Raw genomic sequence first — 19441 nt, 5'->3', positions numbered from 1 at the left:
TGGATTTGGTAATTGAGAAATTATTGGTGACTTCAGAGGGAGCAGTTTTGGTTGAACTACAAGGTTCAAAGCCAGATTGCAAGAAGTTAAGAAGAGAGTGAAAGGAGATAAAATAGAAACTCCTCAGCATTTTTGAGTTGTTTAGCTACAAAGAGCAGAAGAGAAAAAGGATAATAAATAGTAGTTGTGGAAGAGTCAAGTGAAGTTTTTTTTTTTTTTTTCAGGGTGGAGGCATTTTTGTAGATAGTAGATAGAGAATAAACCGCTAAATAGGGAGAGATTGAAAATAAGTAATAGAGTAGGGATGACAGAGGAAGCAGTTTGTTGGAGGAGATAAGATGAAATGGGATTGTTTGGAGAAGGAAATAAGTGGCAGACTGAATCTTTGCGTGATTTGAGTTGAAGAAGAGGGAACCATAATGAATGGCCTCAATTTTTTCTGTAAAGTATGAGGCAGATTCTAAACTAAGAAGTTGGGGAGAGGGAACCATAGGAAGTTTGAGAAGGGATGAAAAAGTTTGGAAGAGCTGCTTTGGAGAGTGGGAGAATGAAGTATAATATTAGGATTGCCTAATGGCAATGAGGGCGTTGTTGAGGTTGTGTAATATAAATTTGTAGTGGACGCAGTCAGAATGGTCATATGATTTTGCTCTACCTTTTTTCAGCAACATGTATGTAGGAGCAAAGATGACAAATGGCTGGGCATAATTGGTCATATGATAATGAGCCTGGAGAGGAGAGGAGTATGTAGAGTTGAATTGGTTCACCAATGGCTCAAGATAAGAAGAGGAGAGAATGGCTAGTGCAAGGGAGATAACCCAAAAAAGAACTGAAAGATCAAGACATTGAAAGTCACAGCAAATGAAGAAAAAGATTTTTATAGAAAAGGCAAAAATAAAATGAAAAGTGAATAGATTATGATCAGAAAGGGGGATTTCACAGTTCTTGAACTGAGGTATAGTACATTTATGAGTGATAGCAAAATCAAGAACAAAACCATCCAAAGTATAGCTTACGGAAAGTGAATAGGCTGAGATACTGAATAGTTCATATTTCCTTCTAGCATCTCTGGAAAACTTTGCTGCTCCAAAATTAATCTAAAGAACAGTTAGTGAACTGTTTTCTGTGTAGTGAATGGTGGCGTTTCCTTCTAGCATCTCTGGAAAACTTTGCTGCTCCAAAATTCATCTAAAGAACAGTTAGTGAACTCTTTTCTGTGTAGTGAATGGTATTTTCTAATTTCTAAAACAATACCATTATAAAGTTTATTTTATTTAAAAAGTTAAAATTACTTTTTTATACATAATAGAACAGGAAAAGGATTGTTACCTGAAACTACAATATATGTAATTTGCTTTTCTTTTAAAATATATACCTGTATGTGCCAAAATGTTTGTGGCAGCCCTGTTTGTAGTGGCTAGAAACTGGAAAATGAATAGATGCCCATCAATTGGAGAATCGTTGGGTAAATTGTGGTATATGAATGTTATGGAATATTATTGTTCTGTAAGAAATGATCAGCAGGATGAATACAGAAAGACTTGGAGAGACTTACATGAACTGATGCTAAGTGAAATGAGCAGAACCAGGAGATCATTATATACTTCAACAACGATGCTGTATGAACATATATTCTGATGGAAGTGGATTTCTTTGACAAAGAGACCTAATTCAGATTCAATTGATCAATGATGGACAGAAGCAGCTACACCTAAAGAAAGAACACTGGGAAATGAATGTAAACTATTTGCATTTTTGTTTTTCTTCCCAGGTTATTTTTACCTTCTGAATCCAATTCTCCCTGTGCAACAAGAGAACTGTTTGGTTCTGCACACATACATTGTATCTAGAATATACTGCGACATTTTCAACATATATAGGAATGCTTGCCATCTAGGGGAGGGGATGGAGGGAGAGAGGGGAAAAATCGGAACAGAAGTGAGTGCAAGGGATAATGTTGTAAAAAATTATCCTGGCATGGGTTCTGTCAATAAAAAGTCATTATAATTAAAAAAAAAAAAAAATATATATATATATATATAGTAAGTGCTTTCTGCTCTCTTCTAAGTAGTTTTTAAAACATTTCAATAACTTTCTTTGCTTTTAGTTACCTTTTTTCCTACTGATCCCACCTTTTGCCCCGATGGAAAAACTAAAAACTAAACAGTTGTAACAAATATTTGTAATTTAGCAAAGTATTCCTTCATTTACCATGTATGGAAAAAAAAAAGTCATTCTTTATCTTGAATCTTATCAACTTTCTTTTCTGGGATAGGTAACAGCTTTATCATAGATCCTGTGGAAACATGGCCAGTTACTGCGTTGATCAGAATTCTTAAATTTTTCCAAGTTATTTTTCTTTACAATGTTGTTATCAGAGTATAAACTGTTCTCTTCATTTTACTCATATTATTCTGCATACCTTCATACCAAGTCTTCCCCACTTCTTTGAAACTAATTATGCCAGTATAAAAATTAAAAACTAAATAGGAACTTTGCAAATAATGCAGATGTGAAAATTTTTTGTTTTGTCTTTTATGTTTAATGGAATCATAGACTGTTAGCCTTAGAAAGGCTCTTCAAAGACTTTTACTTAAATTGCCTGTCCATATGTGAATACATTTTGCAAAATCCCTGAGAAATGGTCTTTTAGCTATGTTTGAATACTTTCAATGATGAGTTCATCACTCAAGACATCCATTTTTTAAAGTTCCTATTATTAGCTCTTATGCTGCCATATAATTTACACCAAATTTTGTCTTCTATATATAAATTGTTTCTCTTTCCCAATAACAAATCTTGAAATATTTAATGACAACTATCTTGTTTCCCTCTCAACCAAGTCTTCTATTAAAAACTCTAAATGTTATCTTCTCTCCCCTGACTCAGACTGTTCTCTGATTTTAATAATGATGTTTTTAAGGCTTGCCTTACAAATTGGTAACGTTCTGATTTCTAGAATACAACAAAATTGTACTTCTTATATATTTTCTGTATTCTCCATCCCCAAAGTATATTAAGCATGACTTGGTAAAGGTTTAATTTTGAATTTAATTCATTGGATTTTTCTGAGTGAATCATGCCATTCAGATTTAATTCTGAACCCCCAGGGGTCCTCAAACTACGGCCTGTGGGCCAGATGCGGCAGCTGAGGACGATTATCCCCCTCACCCAGAGCTATGAAGTTTCTTTATTTAAAGGCCCACAAAACAAAGTTTTTGTTTTTACTATAGTCCGACCTTCCAACAGTCTGAGGGACAGTGAACTGGCCCCCTATTTAAAAAATTTGAGAACCCCTGCTCTAAGGGATAGTGGGAATGTTCCTCTAAGTGCTGAACCCAACCATTTATTGTGAATTTCTCTTCATCCTTTTTTTTTAAACAGTGCCGTGATGTAAGAACCAGAGAGGTTGGAATCCAGGAAATTCATCATAAAGTGAGGCCATACCAGGTTAGTTTCTTGAATTACAAAATTATTTTTTCTTTTTTATAAGATGATTTTTAGGCCCAGGTTTATGTCTATAGACCTAGGAGATTGTCTAGTGACAATGGTAAGCCGAGGAGAAGGGAATTGTTTGGATGTAAGCTTGGGCATCAAAACCAATGTTAATTTAAGAAGACGAGTTTAGTAGAGATTAGTTCTAGGAGAGTTGAATCTAGCAACCCAAATCATTTCTCCTAAAGAGCTGTCAGTGCAGGGGATAGGAAATAAAAGAATCAGAAGATTGGTTGTTGTCTCAGCATTTGCTTGAAAGAGACTTAAAGGTTTTTCTATTTCTATACTGGGTTGCAACTATATTGGAATTGAGATTCATAGATTCTTTAATGGTTTGGGGCCAAAATCATAAAAGTCACTAAGTCCATATCATCAGAAGCTCCTGAGTCAAATGGCTGTATTTCTCAAAAATTGTGTTTTTCTGTAATTCTTATAGCCTAGTGTCTGGTCTTTAGAATCATCTCCCGGCACTGAGGATCCACCATTTGGGGTCTTTGACATTATGGAAGGTCAGTTCTTAGGAAGTTGAGCGGTGCTGATACTTATAAATAAAACAAATTATATAAAACAGATTTGAACATTGCTCTTTTGTCCTACCTTTGTTTTAGTGATCATCAGCACAGCTTTATTCTGCTATGCAGATTTTCATATTTATAGAATGGATAACAGAAACTGATACTTTGCCATTATTGATACAAATCTTAGTTCACCATGGAAGCACAAGTGGAGAGTGTAAGAAAAAAGCTTACACTTTTTTCATTAGCATAAAAACTTTCAAAGGCTCATAAAAGATCTTCAAAAGATCATAAAAACAAATACCTCTTAAATACATCCATTTTTTAAAAGAAATAACTTTTTGTTGTCTTTTGCTTTTACACCATAGTAATTTCACCATCATCATCCCCCACACTAAATCTTTTCTTGTGGCAAAAAAAAAAGTGAAGACAAGTAACAAAATAACTGCCTCTTAGAATGTATTCTGTGTGACACATCCATAAATGCCAGCTCACCTCTTAACTGAGAGAAGGAAAGGTTTCTTTAGTTTTCTAGGTATGAGATTTTTCATTAAAATTCATCATAGTTCAGTTGTTTTTTAGGGATATTCATTAAAAGTCATCATAGCTCAATTGTTTTTTAGGGCTATCACTTTTGGTATTTTCTTCTTCCTTCTGAAGCCATTCTTTTTTTCAGCTGCTATGCCAAGATGTGCTACTGTTATATGCAGGATATCCAGATGTGTAACTGAACCATTCCCTTCTTTGAGCTTTATTTTATAAAATCCAGTGAGACTAAAACAGTGGAACACCTCATTAAAACTTTGGCTTACAAAGATATAGAAAATATTCAAAATCCTTTTCCAAAGTGAAAACAAAACTCCTCAAAGAATCCTTTCTCTAAAATTAATGTTATTCCTTTACAATTGAAGGTGGGCATGCCGATTTTATATCTTTCAGAAAAAAAAACACATTTCACTTTTGCTGATAAATTAGCATTTTCTCTTTAAATATGTAGTTTTTAAAGTTTATTACACTTTTTAAAGTCATTTATACATGCCATAATGTCATATAGGGAAATGCTTTCATTAGTAGAAATTCATTTCAAAAGAAAGATTTCAAGGAATCATTAGATGCTTGTTGATTGAATGAAGAATTGATTACATAATATAGGAATCTATTCCTCAGCAACTTCTTTGGGTATGTCCAGTTGCATTTTTTATTCCACAGTTAGGTATTTTTAGAAAATAGTATGTTGCTGGTAATAAATCTTATATATCTATTTTCATTTAGGATATATTCTCTATAAAAGTTACCTTTCTTCTGTATTTTCTTGCATACTTTCCTCATATTAAAATATTCTTCCTATCCTTAAAACATTATTATAAAAGGAAGAAAGATTTTTTTAAAATACAATTTATTGTTTTCAGGGTCTTATATTAAATTTTTCAGTCTTAGTAAAATTTACGTCTCAGAAATGAGTAAGTTATTTCATAAGTGAGGAAATGTAATAAGATTATAAATGGCTAAGATTTCACATTGATTCTTGGGGCAGAACAGGAATTAATTCTTCCTCAGTTTGTTAAGAAAACCATTTTATTTTTGAAATTTGGCTTACTTTCTCCCTCTCCAAAATAGTGACAATATCACATATACTGCTTTCCTTATGAACATATCAGATAATATTTAAGCTGACCAAATTAAACACTCTTAAAATAAAAATATTTTAAATTCCTCATCTTCCTTTTCTTTAATATCTAATTAAAGTTCCCATATAAAGTTCCAGTTTATAGTAATCTAAAAAGTTAAAGAGCTATATTTTGAAATTAAAAAAATGCTTTTTAAAATGTTTTTATTGATAACTTTTTTTAATAAGCCATTTCCATATATTTACCTTACTCTGTGAACTTAACCTGTAACAAAGAAAATAGTTGAGACAAACCAACACAGCAACCATGTCTGATAGTATATGTAACACTACAACTTTAGTTCTCTCTCTTTCTCCATCAAAAGGAGGTATATAGTTCCTTACCTTTTATAAAAGGGCCAAAATTAGCCATTATAGTTGTATAGTATAAATAGATGCTTTAACTTTTTTTTTTTTTTTTTTTTTTTTTTGTGAGATAATTGAGGTTCAGTGACTTGTCTGGGTCACACAGCTAAGTAAGGGTCCAGTTGGATTTGATCAGATTTAAATCCAGGTCTTCCTAACTCCAGAATCAGTAGTCTATCCACTTTGCAACATAGTTGCCCCCAATAGATGTTTGTTTGTTTTAAGTAGGCTTTAATGTGAAGTTTTACAGAATGAATATGGTCAGCTTTCCCCTTAACTCACATTATAAAATTATAAATACTTTCCAGTCAAAAAAAGTATGACCCCCAGCTGAAATATACTGTCTATATGATATGAGAATTCCCATATGTTGTTTCTGGTTCTGTTGTTTAGATAAAGTGAATTTATAATAATAAAAGTGAATTTATAATATTTGCTTATAAGTGTACCATAGTCCCAATTGCAGGTAATGATTGCTCTTAACGTTATCTTATAGCATTACATGACTATCTTCAAAGACTAGCAAAAGCTGGATTGACTTTATTTTTTTTCATAATAATAGCTTTTTATTTTCCAAAATATATGCAAAGATAATTTTCAACATTCACCTTTGCAAAATCTTGTGTTCCAAAATTTTCCCCCTTTCTTCACCTCCCCCCTCCCTTAGATTTGCTTGACTTTAAAGAATTGTTAATTAAAACTTTATTTATAGCATGTCAGAAATTAACTTATTGTGATTTCAGTGTATAGTTTTACTTGATAGATTTGGTAATTGTCTATCCCAAGATCTCCATTGTGGTAAACCTTATTTCAACATCTTACACCTTTGTTATACTGTGCCAGTTTTCTTAGTATTTCTCCATAAAACCTGCTCAAAAGATCAACTTGACATTTTGTAGTTCCTGCAAGTATTTCCTTGTCTCTTTAATGGTTCCTATTCCAGTGGTAACTCTATGTGCCTAGCTTAAATTTTTTCCAAGTATATGTCTTAAAGGTAGCATAATCAAGAGAAAATTGATTTTAAAAATAAGTGCCTTTAAAACAAAGAGCAACTTGGGATCATTGAGAATGCTATACCAAATATATGGATGATCAAAAAAGATTAAGTGGAAACTTTCAATAACTGCAGAGAAAACATGGTAAGAGAATACAGACAAAAGCAGCCCTGAGGTTTCACCTCATGCCATGCAAATTAGCAAATGTGGCAAAAGTTGGAATCTGTCATATGGTGTGTTAGAAGACAAACACATTAATTCACTGTTGATGGACCTATGCAGTCATTCTGGATCTTTTGAAATTATGCAGAAAAAGATTGCTTTTTTTATCTCCTCTGATCTAACATTCTCAGTGCTGAGACCTCCAAGGAGGTGCGAGATCCAGTATGTTTCAAAATAACTATGGTAGTGCTCTAAAAAGTTGCCCATTGGTAAGTGCCCATTGGTAAGAAAATAATTCAGAAAAATTCATGTAGTTTATAAACATGGGGGGCATGCTATCATATAGTAAGAAATGATGAACAAGGGGAATTAAGAAAAACACAGGAAAATGTATATAAACAGACATAGAATGAAATATGCAAAACAGAACAATATACATAATGATTACAGTAAGAAAAGATTGCTAAAAAGATATTGAAATCTTACCAATTGAAAACATTGATGCTCCAAGAAAAAAGATAATGAAGTGAACTTTACTCCCCCTTGTGGAGAGGAGTACCAGATTAGACTAAAGCTATTTGTTATGTCCTTGTCAGGTGCCATCACTGTATCAGGTGGATCAGATGGTCAGGTGGCAAACTGCTGTGCTCCCCTGGTCTTCCTTGGGTGTTCATAGGGAATGGGCCTTTTGCCTCTAGAGAAGTAGTGGGAGGATGTGACTAAGAGGGCCTGTGATCCCCATGGATGGAGGGAATATTAGTGATGACACAGCGCATTTGAGATCTCATTTCACACACTTGTCTAAAGATTGCACACTGCACTCTGTAAACAGAATCAACTGAATAATTCACTTCAGTCAGCAAACCTGTTTTATGCCTAGAGTGTTCAAAGCCATGCCAGACTGCAGGAAGACACAAAAATGAAAAAGCCTTATCCCTTAAGGAATCTTCAGACTCCTGGGAAAATTTAACATATTAACAGATAAGTAAATATTATAATTTGAAAGATGAGAGAACACAGAAAATCTAAAGGGATTTTTTTTTCCTGAGCATTTAATGTTCATAATCTTCCTTCAGCCTCCATAATGTTTTACAAATAGTTTTACTTTAATCTGGTGTAGTCCTTGGCTTCCATGTCTTTACTTGCCAAGAAGGCCAAGTCTTGCTGACTAAGATAGTTTCAGACTGTTTTGGTCTCTTCCTTTTGCTTTTACCTTGGTTAAAATTCTCTAGGAAAGGTGATTAAGTTTATATATTTGCACTTTTATCATGTACCAATTTTCAGAGTCATTAGTTTGTTATATTTAAGCTAATCAATTGAAACTTAAAAGCTTTGTCTTCTCTTCTTTATCCTTTCGGATTTAATTATGGTTTTTGACCTTTACTCTAGCTAATCAATGACCTGACTACAAACAGCAGAGCAGATCCTCATATTGGTTCTGGGAACATACTTTCCTTAAATATTTCTTTAAAATACTTAGTACTATCCTTTTCCTTAAAGTCAGAGATCAAAGGCAAAATCAAACTGAAAACAATGCTTTTTTTTCTTATTAACTTTAATGTTAAAATAGTAGTACACTTAACATATACCACATAATAATATCCCAAACAACATCATTTTTCAGCATCTTCATTAATATAGTTTAACCAAACCTCCTCTCTTAAAGTTTTAAAACCTCCATTATATTTGTCACTCAATCAGTCTCCCATACAAAACATATTGCTTCTGTGAAGTAGATGTTCCCTGCAAACAATATTTTCCCTAATATCATGTTTTACAAGAAGTCAGCAAACATTTATTAACCACTACTATGTACCAGAGTTACAGAGCAAAGTATAAAACAGTCCAAGCTCTCAAGAAGTTCACGGTCTAATGGGGAAAATAATATGCCGACAGCTATTTACAAACAAAATATATAATAGGAGAATTTGTAGATAATCTCAGAGGGAAGACCCTGAGATATTGAGGAGTGGAAAGGGTTTCTTGGAAAGGTGAGACTTTAGTTAAGACTTGAAGAAAGTCAGGAGGGGAAAATGAAGAAGAGAATTCTAGTCATGGGGGACCACCATTGAAAGTGCCTGGATTTGTAAGATGGTGCTTCTTTTATGTGAAATAAGAAAGATATTTTCTTTGTTTGTATATATAGTATGTGGGGAGAAGATAGGACTTATGAAATTAGCTGTTAATGAAGGGTTTTAAAGCAAACTAGTTTTATATTTGATCCCGAAGGTGATAGAGAACCCCAAGAGTTTTTTGAATAGGAAGGTTTAGGAACTTTAGGAAGATCAAATTGACATTCAAGAAGAGGGGTGAAGTGAGGGGAAGGTTTGAGGCAAATGGACCCACTGGCAGGATATTGCTATAATACAGGCATGAGGTGGGGAGGGCCTGCACTTAGGTGGCACCAAGATCAGAGGAAAGAAGAGAGCCTATAAGAGATGTTGCAAGGTAAAAAGATAGGACTTGGAAAATGATTACATATGGGAGTTGAGTGATGAGATGAAGATATCCTTATCTAGATTGTGAGCTTGGCTGACTAACAGGATGGTAATACTACTTAACAAGTAATTGGAAAGTTAGGAAGAAGGGAGGTTTGTGGGATAAAGATAAAGTTCAGTTTTGAATGTGTTGAGTTTAAGATATCTATAAGATATTCAATTTCAGGTGCCCAACAGGCTATTGGTGATGAGAGACTGGAGATCAGAAAAGAGATTAGGACTGGAGAAATAGATCAGAGAATCATCTGCATGAAGATGATAGTTGTGTCCATGGGAACTGAGGAAATCGTAAAGTGAAAAGTACAAAGAACCAAAAAATAAAACCTTAAGCAGGTCATGTCTCTACTTCTTTGCTCAGGTTTCTGCTCTCTAAAAAGACCTTACTCCCCTGGATGCTTAAATATAACTTTTGAAGGGTTGTTTCAAGGATTTCATGCCATTTTTGTCATTTAGAAAAACTTGAAGAGGGTAGAGTTTTCCAACTGTAGTAAAGTAAGTATGACTTTAATTCCTGACAAAATTCTAGAATGTATTATTCAAGAGAAAGGTCAAATGGTCTGGGAGTCAAGAAGTCAGGAATATAGGGATTCAAATTCTACCTTTGACATATTTGATTCTGTAATCCTGGGTGAATTATTTAACCTTACAGTGACCCTCAGGCCCCTTTCCAGAACTGTAGATTTGTAGAATGGCATTGGTTGGAATTTCCCTACCTTGAGAAAATCATATTGCCATTTCCACACACACACACACACACACATACACACACACACAGACAAAGAAATACTGCTAGAATGCCTCAGCAAGAGCAGGTCATTTCGGAACTAACTTTATTTCCTTGGTTTAAAAGGATATGACATAGCATACTTGGATTTCAGCAAAGCATTTGACAGAATCTTCAGTGCTTCAATTATTTTTATTTTAAAAAAAAAAAAAAGAGCTGTGAGGATTAAATGATTGGACAGATAGAATCAGAGATGGGTTATTTTAGACCCACAGAGCAGATTAGACTAGGTGGACTCCCACATTCTATGACTATATCAAGATAGTTCTAAAACTTGCAAATTCAGTACTAGCATAAAGATTATGTAGGTTTGATATATTGGAAGCCCCAAATATTAGAAGTCTTTAAGTCATTCAGTTGAAGGTAGTCTATTAGAGTTAACCTCATTTTGATCTCCCTCTGTCCAGTCTTTCGGCTCTCTAGTCCATTCTCTACATACCTACCGTATTGATATGATATTCCTCTTTGATATTTAAAGCACACCATAGATTGATTTCAGCCAATGTTTCCTAAGAGATTACATAATAATCTTTTTCATGCATTCTAGTCTACTTAGTATGCCCCTTATATGGCACTTCATATCTCATCTCCATGCTTTTGCACAGGCTGCTTTCCATAAATTTGCCTCTTGTTAAAAGAACCTTAGTTTTTCTCAGGTCTCAGCTCATGTGCCATTTCCCTTAAGAAGTCTTTTCCCAATTTCCTCCTCTTCCACCTCCCAAAATTATGTATTTGTATTTTTATATGTGTTTGTATGCATTTGTACGTTATATGTATTTGTACATAATCTGTATTTACTTAATATGCACATATTTTGAGTGCATCAGTCTCCATCCTGAGCCTTAATCAAAAAACCCCATTTCTAGTTTTGTGCCTTTTCACACTTGGCATATGCTCAGCACTTTCTCTTTCCCTCTCCCTCAGTTTCTTCCCTTTCTTCCCTCTCCTTCCTCTCTTTCTTTCACCTTCTGACTCACAGTTTTCCCTCCTTCCATCTTGTCTGTTAGAATGACTTCATATAGGCCAGAAACCTTTTTTTCCTTTTGTTTTGGTCTTTCTCTGTATATCCAGGATTTACCAGTCTAGCCTATTTACTTAATAGATGCTCACTGAGTGACCAAACAAGTATCCTCCCAGTGAAATATAAACTCTGTGATGGCAGAAACTGTCTCATTTTTGTATTTGTATTCTCAGAACTTGGCACAGTACCTGTCACATTAATAACTATTTTCTGATTGCTTGATAAAGACCATTTCATCTTATTCTTTATTTCAAATTTCTAGAATGTTGTGGTTCTGTGGAGATGCAATCCACCAATTTCTTAATGTTAATGGACATTTACCACAACAGCTATATCTATATGAATAAGAATGTATGCTGTTATGTATAAACTATGTATTATGAGTCTATCTTTTATGTATCTATGAAAACATGAGGGGGTTAAAGAGGAATAAGCAGCCGTCTGGAACATAATTGCAGGAACATTGTCCTCACAAAAAAACCAACCTGCCCTACAAAATACCTCCTTTCTCTGTTGATTGATGCTTGAAATACATTTAACAGAGAGCACAATTTTATTCTGCAAATTACCTTAAAGCATAAATAACTATTTAGACACCTGAAAGGTATTGAAGGAAGAGGGTAGTGCTACCTACCAGAAGGAAGGCAGTGATTCAAAAAACCAACCTAGGGTAGTGAGAATTTTTACTTATTATACTAGAGGAAAATATACTTGTATCTAAACATTAGTCAGATTTTGATCGAAAGCAGGCATCCATCCTTGGAATGAGAGCAGTCAGGTGGTGGCGTGGTACACAGAACCCTGAGCATGGAGTCAGCAAGACTCCTCTTCCTGAGTTCAAAGCTGGCTTTGGATACTTATTGGCAGTGTGCCCTGGGTGAGTGTTTGCCTCATCTAGGAAATGAGGTGGAGAAGGACATGGCAAACCATTCTAGTATCTCTGCCAAGAAAAGCCCAAATGGGTCACAGAGAGTTTGTCATGGCTGAAATGTGCAAGCAACAACATTAGAGTATTTAAGTACTTGTTCCATGGCTCTCTCCCAGTTGGACAATAGCACTCATTACTTCATTACTCTAATGGCGTCTCTGGATCTACTGAACTCACAGGGACTCCTGGCCACCTCTACCTTAGAATATAGAACAAATACAGAGAAAGAGGTGGATACATGCTCCTAACTATCATGTCCAAATGGGAGGGAGGGTTGCTGCCTTCTTAACCAACTGGGAACCAGCCGAAAAGAAAGAGGGTAATAAGAGAAGGAGTTACAAGTCTACTCTGTCCTGTCCTAGCATGTGTAGCCTTAGTGATCAGTTCTATATTCAATTCAAAGACTTCATTGTGAAATAATAATGTCACAGTACAAACTCCTTGGCTATACATGGCCAGAAACAGGCTCATCCCAAGCTTCTGCATACTTTCCGGACTGAAATATATTTCATAAGTAGACATGTTAAAAAATAATAATAATGGGGTAAGGGGTTCCTGTGTAAATTAACCTGTATACATTAATTTTTAAAAATCAATTTTCAAAAATAAATATTTGATTCTTTTTCTTTTTAAACAGGTTGAATTGGTTAGGCGAGATTATGTGGCAAATGGTGGCTGGGAGACTTTCCTATCATATGAAGATCCTGAGCAGGACATTTTGATTGGCCTTTTACGTTTGCGGAAGTGTTCAGAGGAATCATTTCGACCTGAGTTGAAAGGAGGTGTTTCCATAGTTCGTGAACTACATGTATATGGGAGTGTAGTTCCTGTGAGCAGTCGTGACCCTACAAAATTTCAGCATCAGGTATATCTTGAATCTTTACCCATTTCCTTTCTATGAAGAAAAGCATCCATATTGGAAAACCAAGAGAAGAAGGTAGAAAGGGGTAGAAAATAATGGAAAAGTAAAAAGGGGGGGGGGGGGGAAGCAGGGATATAAAGTGACAGAGGAGTTCACATTTATTTAGTTATTCTGAGCTTTTTTTTATCTAAATGAAAATTTTTTGTCTTCCTGGGTTTTAGGTAGAATAATATATGGTAAGAACAAAAAAGAGAAAAATGCTTTAGGAGCTAATTTGTAAAAACCAGCTGTTGGCAGTTGTATGGCATGTGAAAAAGTTGGTAGTTGAAGATTATTGTCTCATTTCTTATAACTCTTAGGAATTGTTAATGTTCTAAAAAAAATTGTCAATAGCTATCCTAAGCTTCCCCTGCCTCAAACTGAGTGAATCAGGGCTTTTAAGCCTATATCTTTGTATATGTTCCTACATCTCCCTAAAAGAGAAAGATATTGAGAGGAAATTTCTTTCCCAAAATAATTAGTTCCCATTCTAAGAGAAGGATCTTTTAATGGTACTTTCACTAAAAATTGCCTTTGTTAACAGTCAGGTACAGAACTCTTCTCAATAATTGAAGGATTATTCTTCCCTTTTTAAAGAAAGCTTTTTTCACTCTTGTTTCAGCAGACTAAAGCAGCCTCTAAACTAGTCTCTAAATTACTGCCTTCCTATTTGTGAATATTACTTCCTTTTTCTTTTGTCCCTCCCATAGGGATTTGGCATGCTACTCATGGAAGAGGCAGAAAGGATAGCTAAACAAGAGCATGGAGCTCAGAAAATTGCTGTCATTTCAGGTAATATTTTTGTAAAAAATATGATGGACAAATGCTAAGCTTTATGGTTAGTGCCATAATTGAGGTGTGGGGGGGAGAATCTCATCTATCTTACCTCACTTTGTTATTTGTATATGAAATTGGGGAAAACTGAATATGTGAAGAATACGTGATTGAAGCCAAGGGATGAATTCCAGTGAAGAGTTGAGTAGATAGGGCTTTAAGAACCCTTCTCTTGTAGAAAAAGTAGGAATAAAGCCCATGTTGAGACCAATGGGTTCTGTTTCTGCCTCCACCACTACCACACAAGTTATCGTGATCCAAACATCTCTCTTTTGTGTCTTGGGTGCACTTCTGGGGGAAAAAATATATATATTTTTTTTATTTTATTTTATTATTATTATTATAACTTTTTATTGACAGAACCCATGCCAGGGTAATTTTTTACAACATTATCCCTTGCATTCACTTCTGTTCCGATTTTTCCCCTCTCTCCCTCCATCCCCTCCCCACGATGGCAAGCAGTCCTATATATGTTAAATATATTAAAGTATATCCTAGATACAATATATGTGTGCAGAAGCGAACAGTTCTCTTGTTGCACAGGAAAAACTGGATTCAGAAGGTAAAAATAACCTGGGAAGAAAAACAAAAATGCAAACAATTCACACTCATTTCCCAGTGTTCTTTCTTTGGGTGTAGCTGCTTCTGTCCATCCTTGATCAATTGAAACTGAGTTAGGACTCTTTGTCAAAGAAATCCACTTCCATCAGAATACATCCTCATACAGTATCGTTGTTGAGGTATATAATGATCTCCTGTTTCTGCTCATTTCACTCAGCATCAGTTCATGTAAGTCTCTCTAAGCCTCTCTGTATTCATCCTGCTGGTCATTTCTTACAGAACAATAACATTCCATAACATCCATATACCACAATTTACCCAACCATTCTCCAATTGATGGGCATCCATTCATTTTCCAGTTTCTAGCCACTACAAACAAGGCTGCCACAAACATTTTGGCACATACAGGGCCTTTTCCCTTCTTTAGTATCTTCTTGGGGTATAAGCCCAGTAGAAACACTGCTGGATCAAAGGGTTTGCACAGTTTGATAACTTTTTGGGCATAATTCCAGATTGCTCTCCAGAATGGTTGGATTCGTTCACAACTCCACCAACAATGCATCAGTGTCCCAGTTTTCCCGCATCCCCTCCAACATTAATCATTATTTTTTCCTGTCATCTTAGCCAATCTGACAGGTGTGTAGTGGTATCTCAGAGTTGTTTTAATTTGCATTTCTCTGATCAATAGTGATTTGGAACACTCTTTCATATGAGTGGTAATAGTTTCAATTTCATCATCTGAAAATTGTCTGTTCATGTACTTTGAACATTTGTCAATTGGAGAATGGCTTGGTTTCTTATAAATTAGAGTCAATTCTCTATATTTTGGAAATGAGGCCTTTATCAGAACCTTTAACTGTGAAGATGTTTTCCCAGTTTGTTGCTTCCCTTCTAATTTTGTTTGCATTCGTTTTGTTTGTACAAAAGCTTTTTAAATTGATGTAATCAAAATTTTCTGTTTTATGATTAATAATGGTTTCTAGTTCATCTTTGGTGACAAATTTCTTCTTCCTCCACAAGTCTTAGAGATAAACTATCCTGTGTTCCTCTAATTTATTTATCATCTCGTTCTTTATGCCTAAATCATGGACCCATTTTGATCTTATCTTGGTATACGGTGTTAAGTGTGGGTCCATGCCTAATTTCTGCCATATTAATTTCCAATTATCCCAGCAGTTTTTGTCAAATAGTGGATTTTTATCCCAAAAGTTAGGATCTTTGAGTTTGTCAAACACTAGATTGCTATAGTTGACTATTCTTGTCTTGTGAACCTAACCTGTTCCACTGATCAACTAATCTGTTTCTTAACCAATACCAAATGGTTTTGGTGACTGCTGCTTTATAATATAGTTTTAGATCAGGTACAGCTAGGCCACTTTCATTTGATTGAAAAAATCATTTTGTTAGGTATATAAGTAAAATGTGTTTTTGTATAGAAAACTATCATTGATAGTGTTCAAAAACCCATAAGAAAAAAGTCAATACTGTGACCAGAAATTTAATGTAAGAACCCCTAGTTTAATATATCCCATTTCTCACTGGTTTTATGGCTTCACAGCAGAGCTTACCTTAAGGCAATTACTACAGTCCCCTGTCCCTTTTCTACAATTGTTTAGAGGAATGAATGAGGAAAAAAAAGGAAATGTGCCCAAGTAGAACAAAATAAAAATTCATAATAAAATGTACACCCTCCCAGAATACTTCTCATTCTTTTATCCCTAAGGTAATTGTCATCACTATCAGAAAGCTAACAGAGCTAGAAACAGGAGTGAAACTCAAGTTATCTTTTTTTTTCCTCCAGGCATCTTTGCCTAAGATTATGCTATCTTTTCAAATGCCAAACCACATCTTCCAGGAGTTCAAAAAAGTGAACTATGGGGCAAGGGAGTGGTCTTGTAGGGAGGACCTCTTAAAAAATAAAGTCTACAATAGCTGTGCCTGGGTTTTTGCTAATTTTAATAATGAAAATGTAATATCTAGGATTCAGTTTTTTTTGGGCAATAGGATTTTTTCTATTAATAGGACAAACACATAAAGCATTTCAGGACATAATATTCTCCACAAATGTAAAGACAACTTTCTTTGATCCTACTAAAAAAAAGGGAGCTAATTGAAGCTGCTTGCCTAGTACATTAAAATAAGTAAAATTGTTTCTTAAATATTGTTGTCTTATATTTGGATATACTCTAGATATGTGAAAGCATCACAGTGAAACAAAATTGACTCAGGAAATAAATCTGGAACATAACATGTACAAGATTGACATCTGGAATTTTGGTACCCAGACTGTATTAATTCTTCTCCCTATATTCTGCCAAGCATGCAGCTGATAAACTTAACATTCTTGGTTCTGTCCTATCAAAGTAAATGGGAGAACTTTGTTTGACTCTGTGATCTAATTGGCATGCATGTCTTGATATAAAATCAGATCTGTTAAATTTGGTAACTTGATTGCTAGCAGCATCAAAATTATATTGGATACCCCTCTGCTTTATGTTAATACATTTATTTTTAGAATTAACCATTTGAAATAGTCTAAAGGGGTTATTTCCAAAGATTGAAACACAAAAATAAAAGAAGGAGGAATTGACTTATCTGAAATCATACTAAGTTACTTGTAGAAACTTTAGTTTCTAATTTAATGAACTCATTGGAATAATACCAAGAAATTTTTGAATTTTCACCAAATTCTGATTAATGGCTCAATTTCATAGCATTTGCTTACATGGTTATATGTATATATGCCACAAGCAAGAGGCTTGTGCATAAGTGTATTGCTTTGTCCAAAGATGGAACCCTGGGCAACTCCCTTAACTACTTGGATCCTGGGTTCTTTGTTTATGACATGAGGAAGGTTGAATTAATTCTCTATGGTTCTAACTCTCAAATTTTGTAATTTTTTCCATATCCCTAAAGTTAATACCCTAGAATTCTCAAGTTTTCAGATTATTCACACTGGTTGTATTTTTGGTCAACTGCCTCCTAATATCAGTGGGTAACATCAGCTCAAGGCATTGTGATAAGTCATATAGGAATAGAAATAATAAAAAAAAAATTGCCTCTGCCTTCAAAGAAATCACTTAATATTATATTCTTCCCTTGATTGAAAAAAAAAAAATTCCTCCTTTTTCAGTTCTCAGATTATTTCTCAATTTAGGAATATTTGCTACACTAACAAACATCAGATTCTGTTCTAAAGTTGGATTACCATTAAATCACTAACCTCTATGAAGCTTCCAATGAAGGTGCTTAAGAGATCAGTTTTTTTTTTTATCCTTTTGACTATCCATAAACATTTTTCTTGCATATGTTCCAAAAAGCAGCTTAGCAAATTAATCTTATTTATTTAGAAATTTTCCTTTTTTCAACTCGGATTTCCAGTATTCCTCTGTAGTGTTTAACCAACTCATCTTTTCCCTCTACAAATTTAGAGAGAGTATAATATTGAGAATTTTTCAGAATCCAGTAGCATATTAAATACATTAAAAGCTGAAGATTGTTGGTAGAAACAGCTTTATCTTTACCATTTCTCAAAAGAATAAATATTGACAGCTTCTTTTCAAGGAATGTTTGATGGCACCCTGAAGAATGTCTTAGTCTCAGCAACATGGCTAGATGTAAGAACCAGACATGTCACTGTTCTATTCCTTGAGCTAATTGCTATTCAGTGAGATGAACAGTCTCCCAACCTCAACCACCATCATCCTGGTCCTAATCGGTATTCTGTTTGTGTTCTTTCGAGTAGAAAATTAATATGGACATTGTCCAAAAATTTCATAAGGCTAATAGACCACAGGAGGATGATTGGGAATGAGACAGATGTCTGGATGAGAAATGACAGAAACCAGTAAGGTTTAGAGAAATTAAGATAAAGGATGACTGCATCTTTCAGAACTATTTCAAAAGTCAAAAAAGATAAGAGAATGAATAATTAAACCTTAAATCTGGAGTATGCAGTGGGATAGCTATGGAGACAAAGCCACTTATAGCATTGCTACAGCTATGTGCCCGTGGACTCATTTGCAGTCACCATTAGCCCACAGAACTGTTTGATTATTGCATGTTCTAAATATTCAAATACAGAAATTAGTAATCTTTCAGAGCTGAAGGTTGTATGTGAAGGAGCCTCAAGTAACTCCAAACTGTCACTGATTTATAGCAGATTTCCATTCATCTGAGTTGGGAAGTGGCAGGTGTTGATGAATTAATTTGACCTCCATGCCACTTTTGGAAAAACTGAAGTTACTCAGTCTTAGTTCTTTCTAAATTATAAACTCATTGCGAGACAGTCTTATTTCACTTTTGTGTCCACAGAACTAGGCATGGTGCCTTGCACATAGTATGAGTTTAATAAATATGTGTTGAATTGAGCAAGAAAAATTCTCTTAAGGATAGCCCCTCCACAGTGTAAGAGGGGCCAACTAAGTTTTAAACTGCACCTCATATACTTCTGCACCCCAGAACTTCTTCCCTGCTGTTTATCTGGAACTGAGGTAATTGCAATAGGAAGGAAGACAGATACCTGTATTTTTAGATATCTTTTCTTTCCCTGCCACTATCCTACACTTCCCAACAAAACAAACAAATCACATTAAATATTAATCTATATGAATACACACTTTCCTTTTTAGCTCCAAACAAGCCTCTAAGCAAGGGATATTAAGTACTTCCTGTGACCCAGGGAAGGAAGGCAGCTGAGGCAAAAACAAAGGATC

At 34.7% G+C, this 19441-nt stretch overlaps 1 protein-coding gene across 5 annotated transcripts in view; it reads left to right on the top strand.

The window, feature by feature from the left end:
- Nucleotides 1–19441, top strand: part of ELP3 (elongator acetyltransferase complex subunit 3) — a 95137-nt gene that overhangs the window by 52506 nt on the left and 23190 nt on the right. For 4 of the 5 annotated variants that reach the window (XM_031950942.1, XM_031950943.1, XM_031950940.1 and 1 more), the window contains 3 exons: nt 3385–3450; nt 13068–13295; nt 14042–14123. In XM_031950942.1, coding sequence (XP_031806802.1) covers nt 3385–3450; nt 13068–13295; nt 14042–14123 — 376 coding nt within the window. Of the gene's footprint in view, nt 1–3384; nt 3451–3931; nt 4005–13067; nt 13296–14041; nt 14124–19441 lie in introns of those variants that run through there. The other variant, XM_031950945.1, reaches the window with a different exon arrangement.

Source organism: Sarcophilus harrisii, chromosome 2 (genome assembly GCF_902635505.1).
Source record: "Sarcophilus harrisii chromosome 2, mSarHar1.11, whole genome shotgun sequence".
NCBI lineage: Eukaryota > Metazoa > Chordata > Mammalia > Dasyuromorphia > Dasyuridae > Sarcophilus > Sarcophilus harrisii.
Note: the sequence above shows the minus strand (reverse complement) of the source record. Positions and strands in the feature narration are given on the sequence as shown.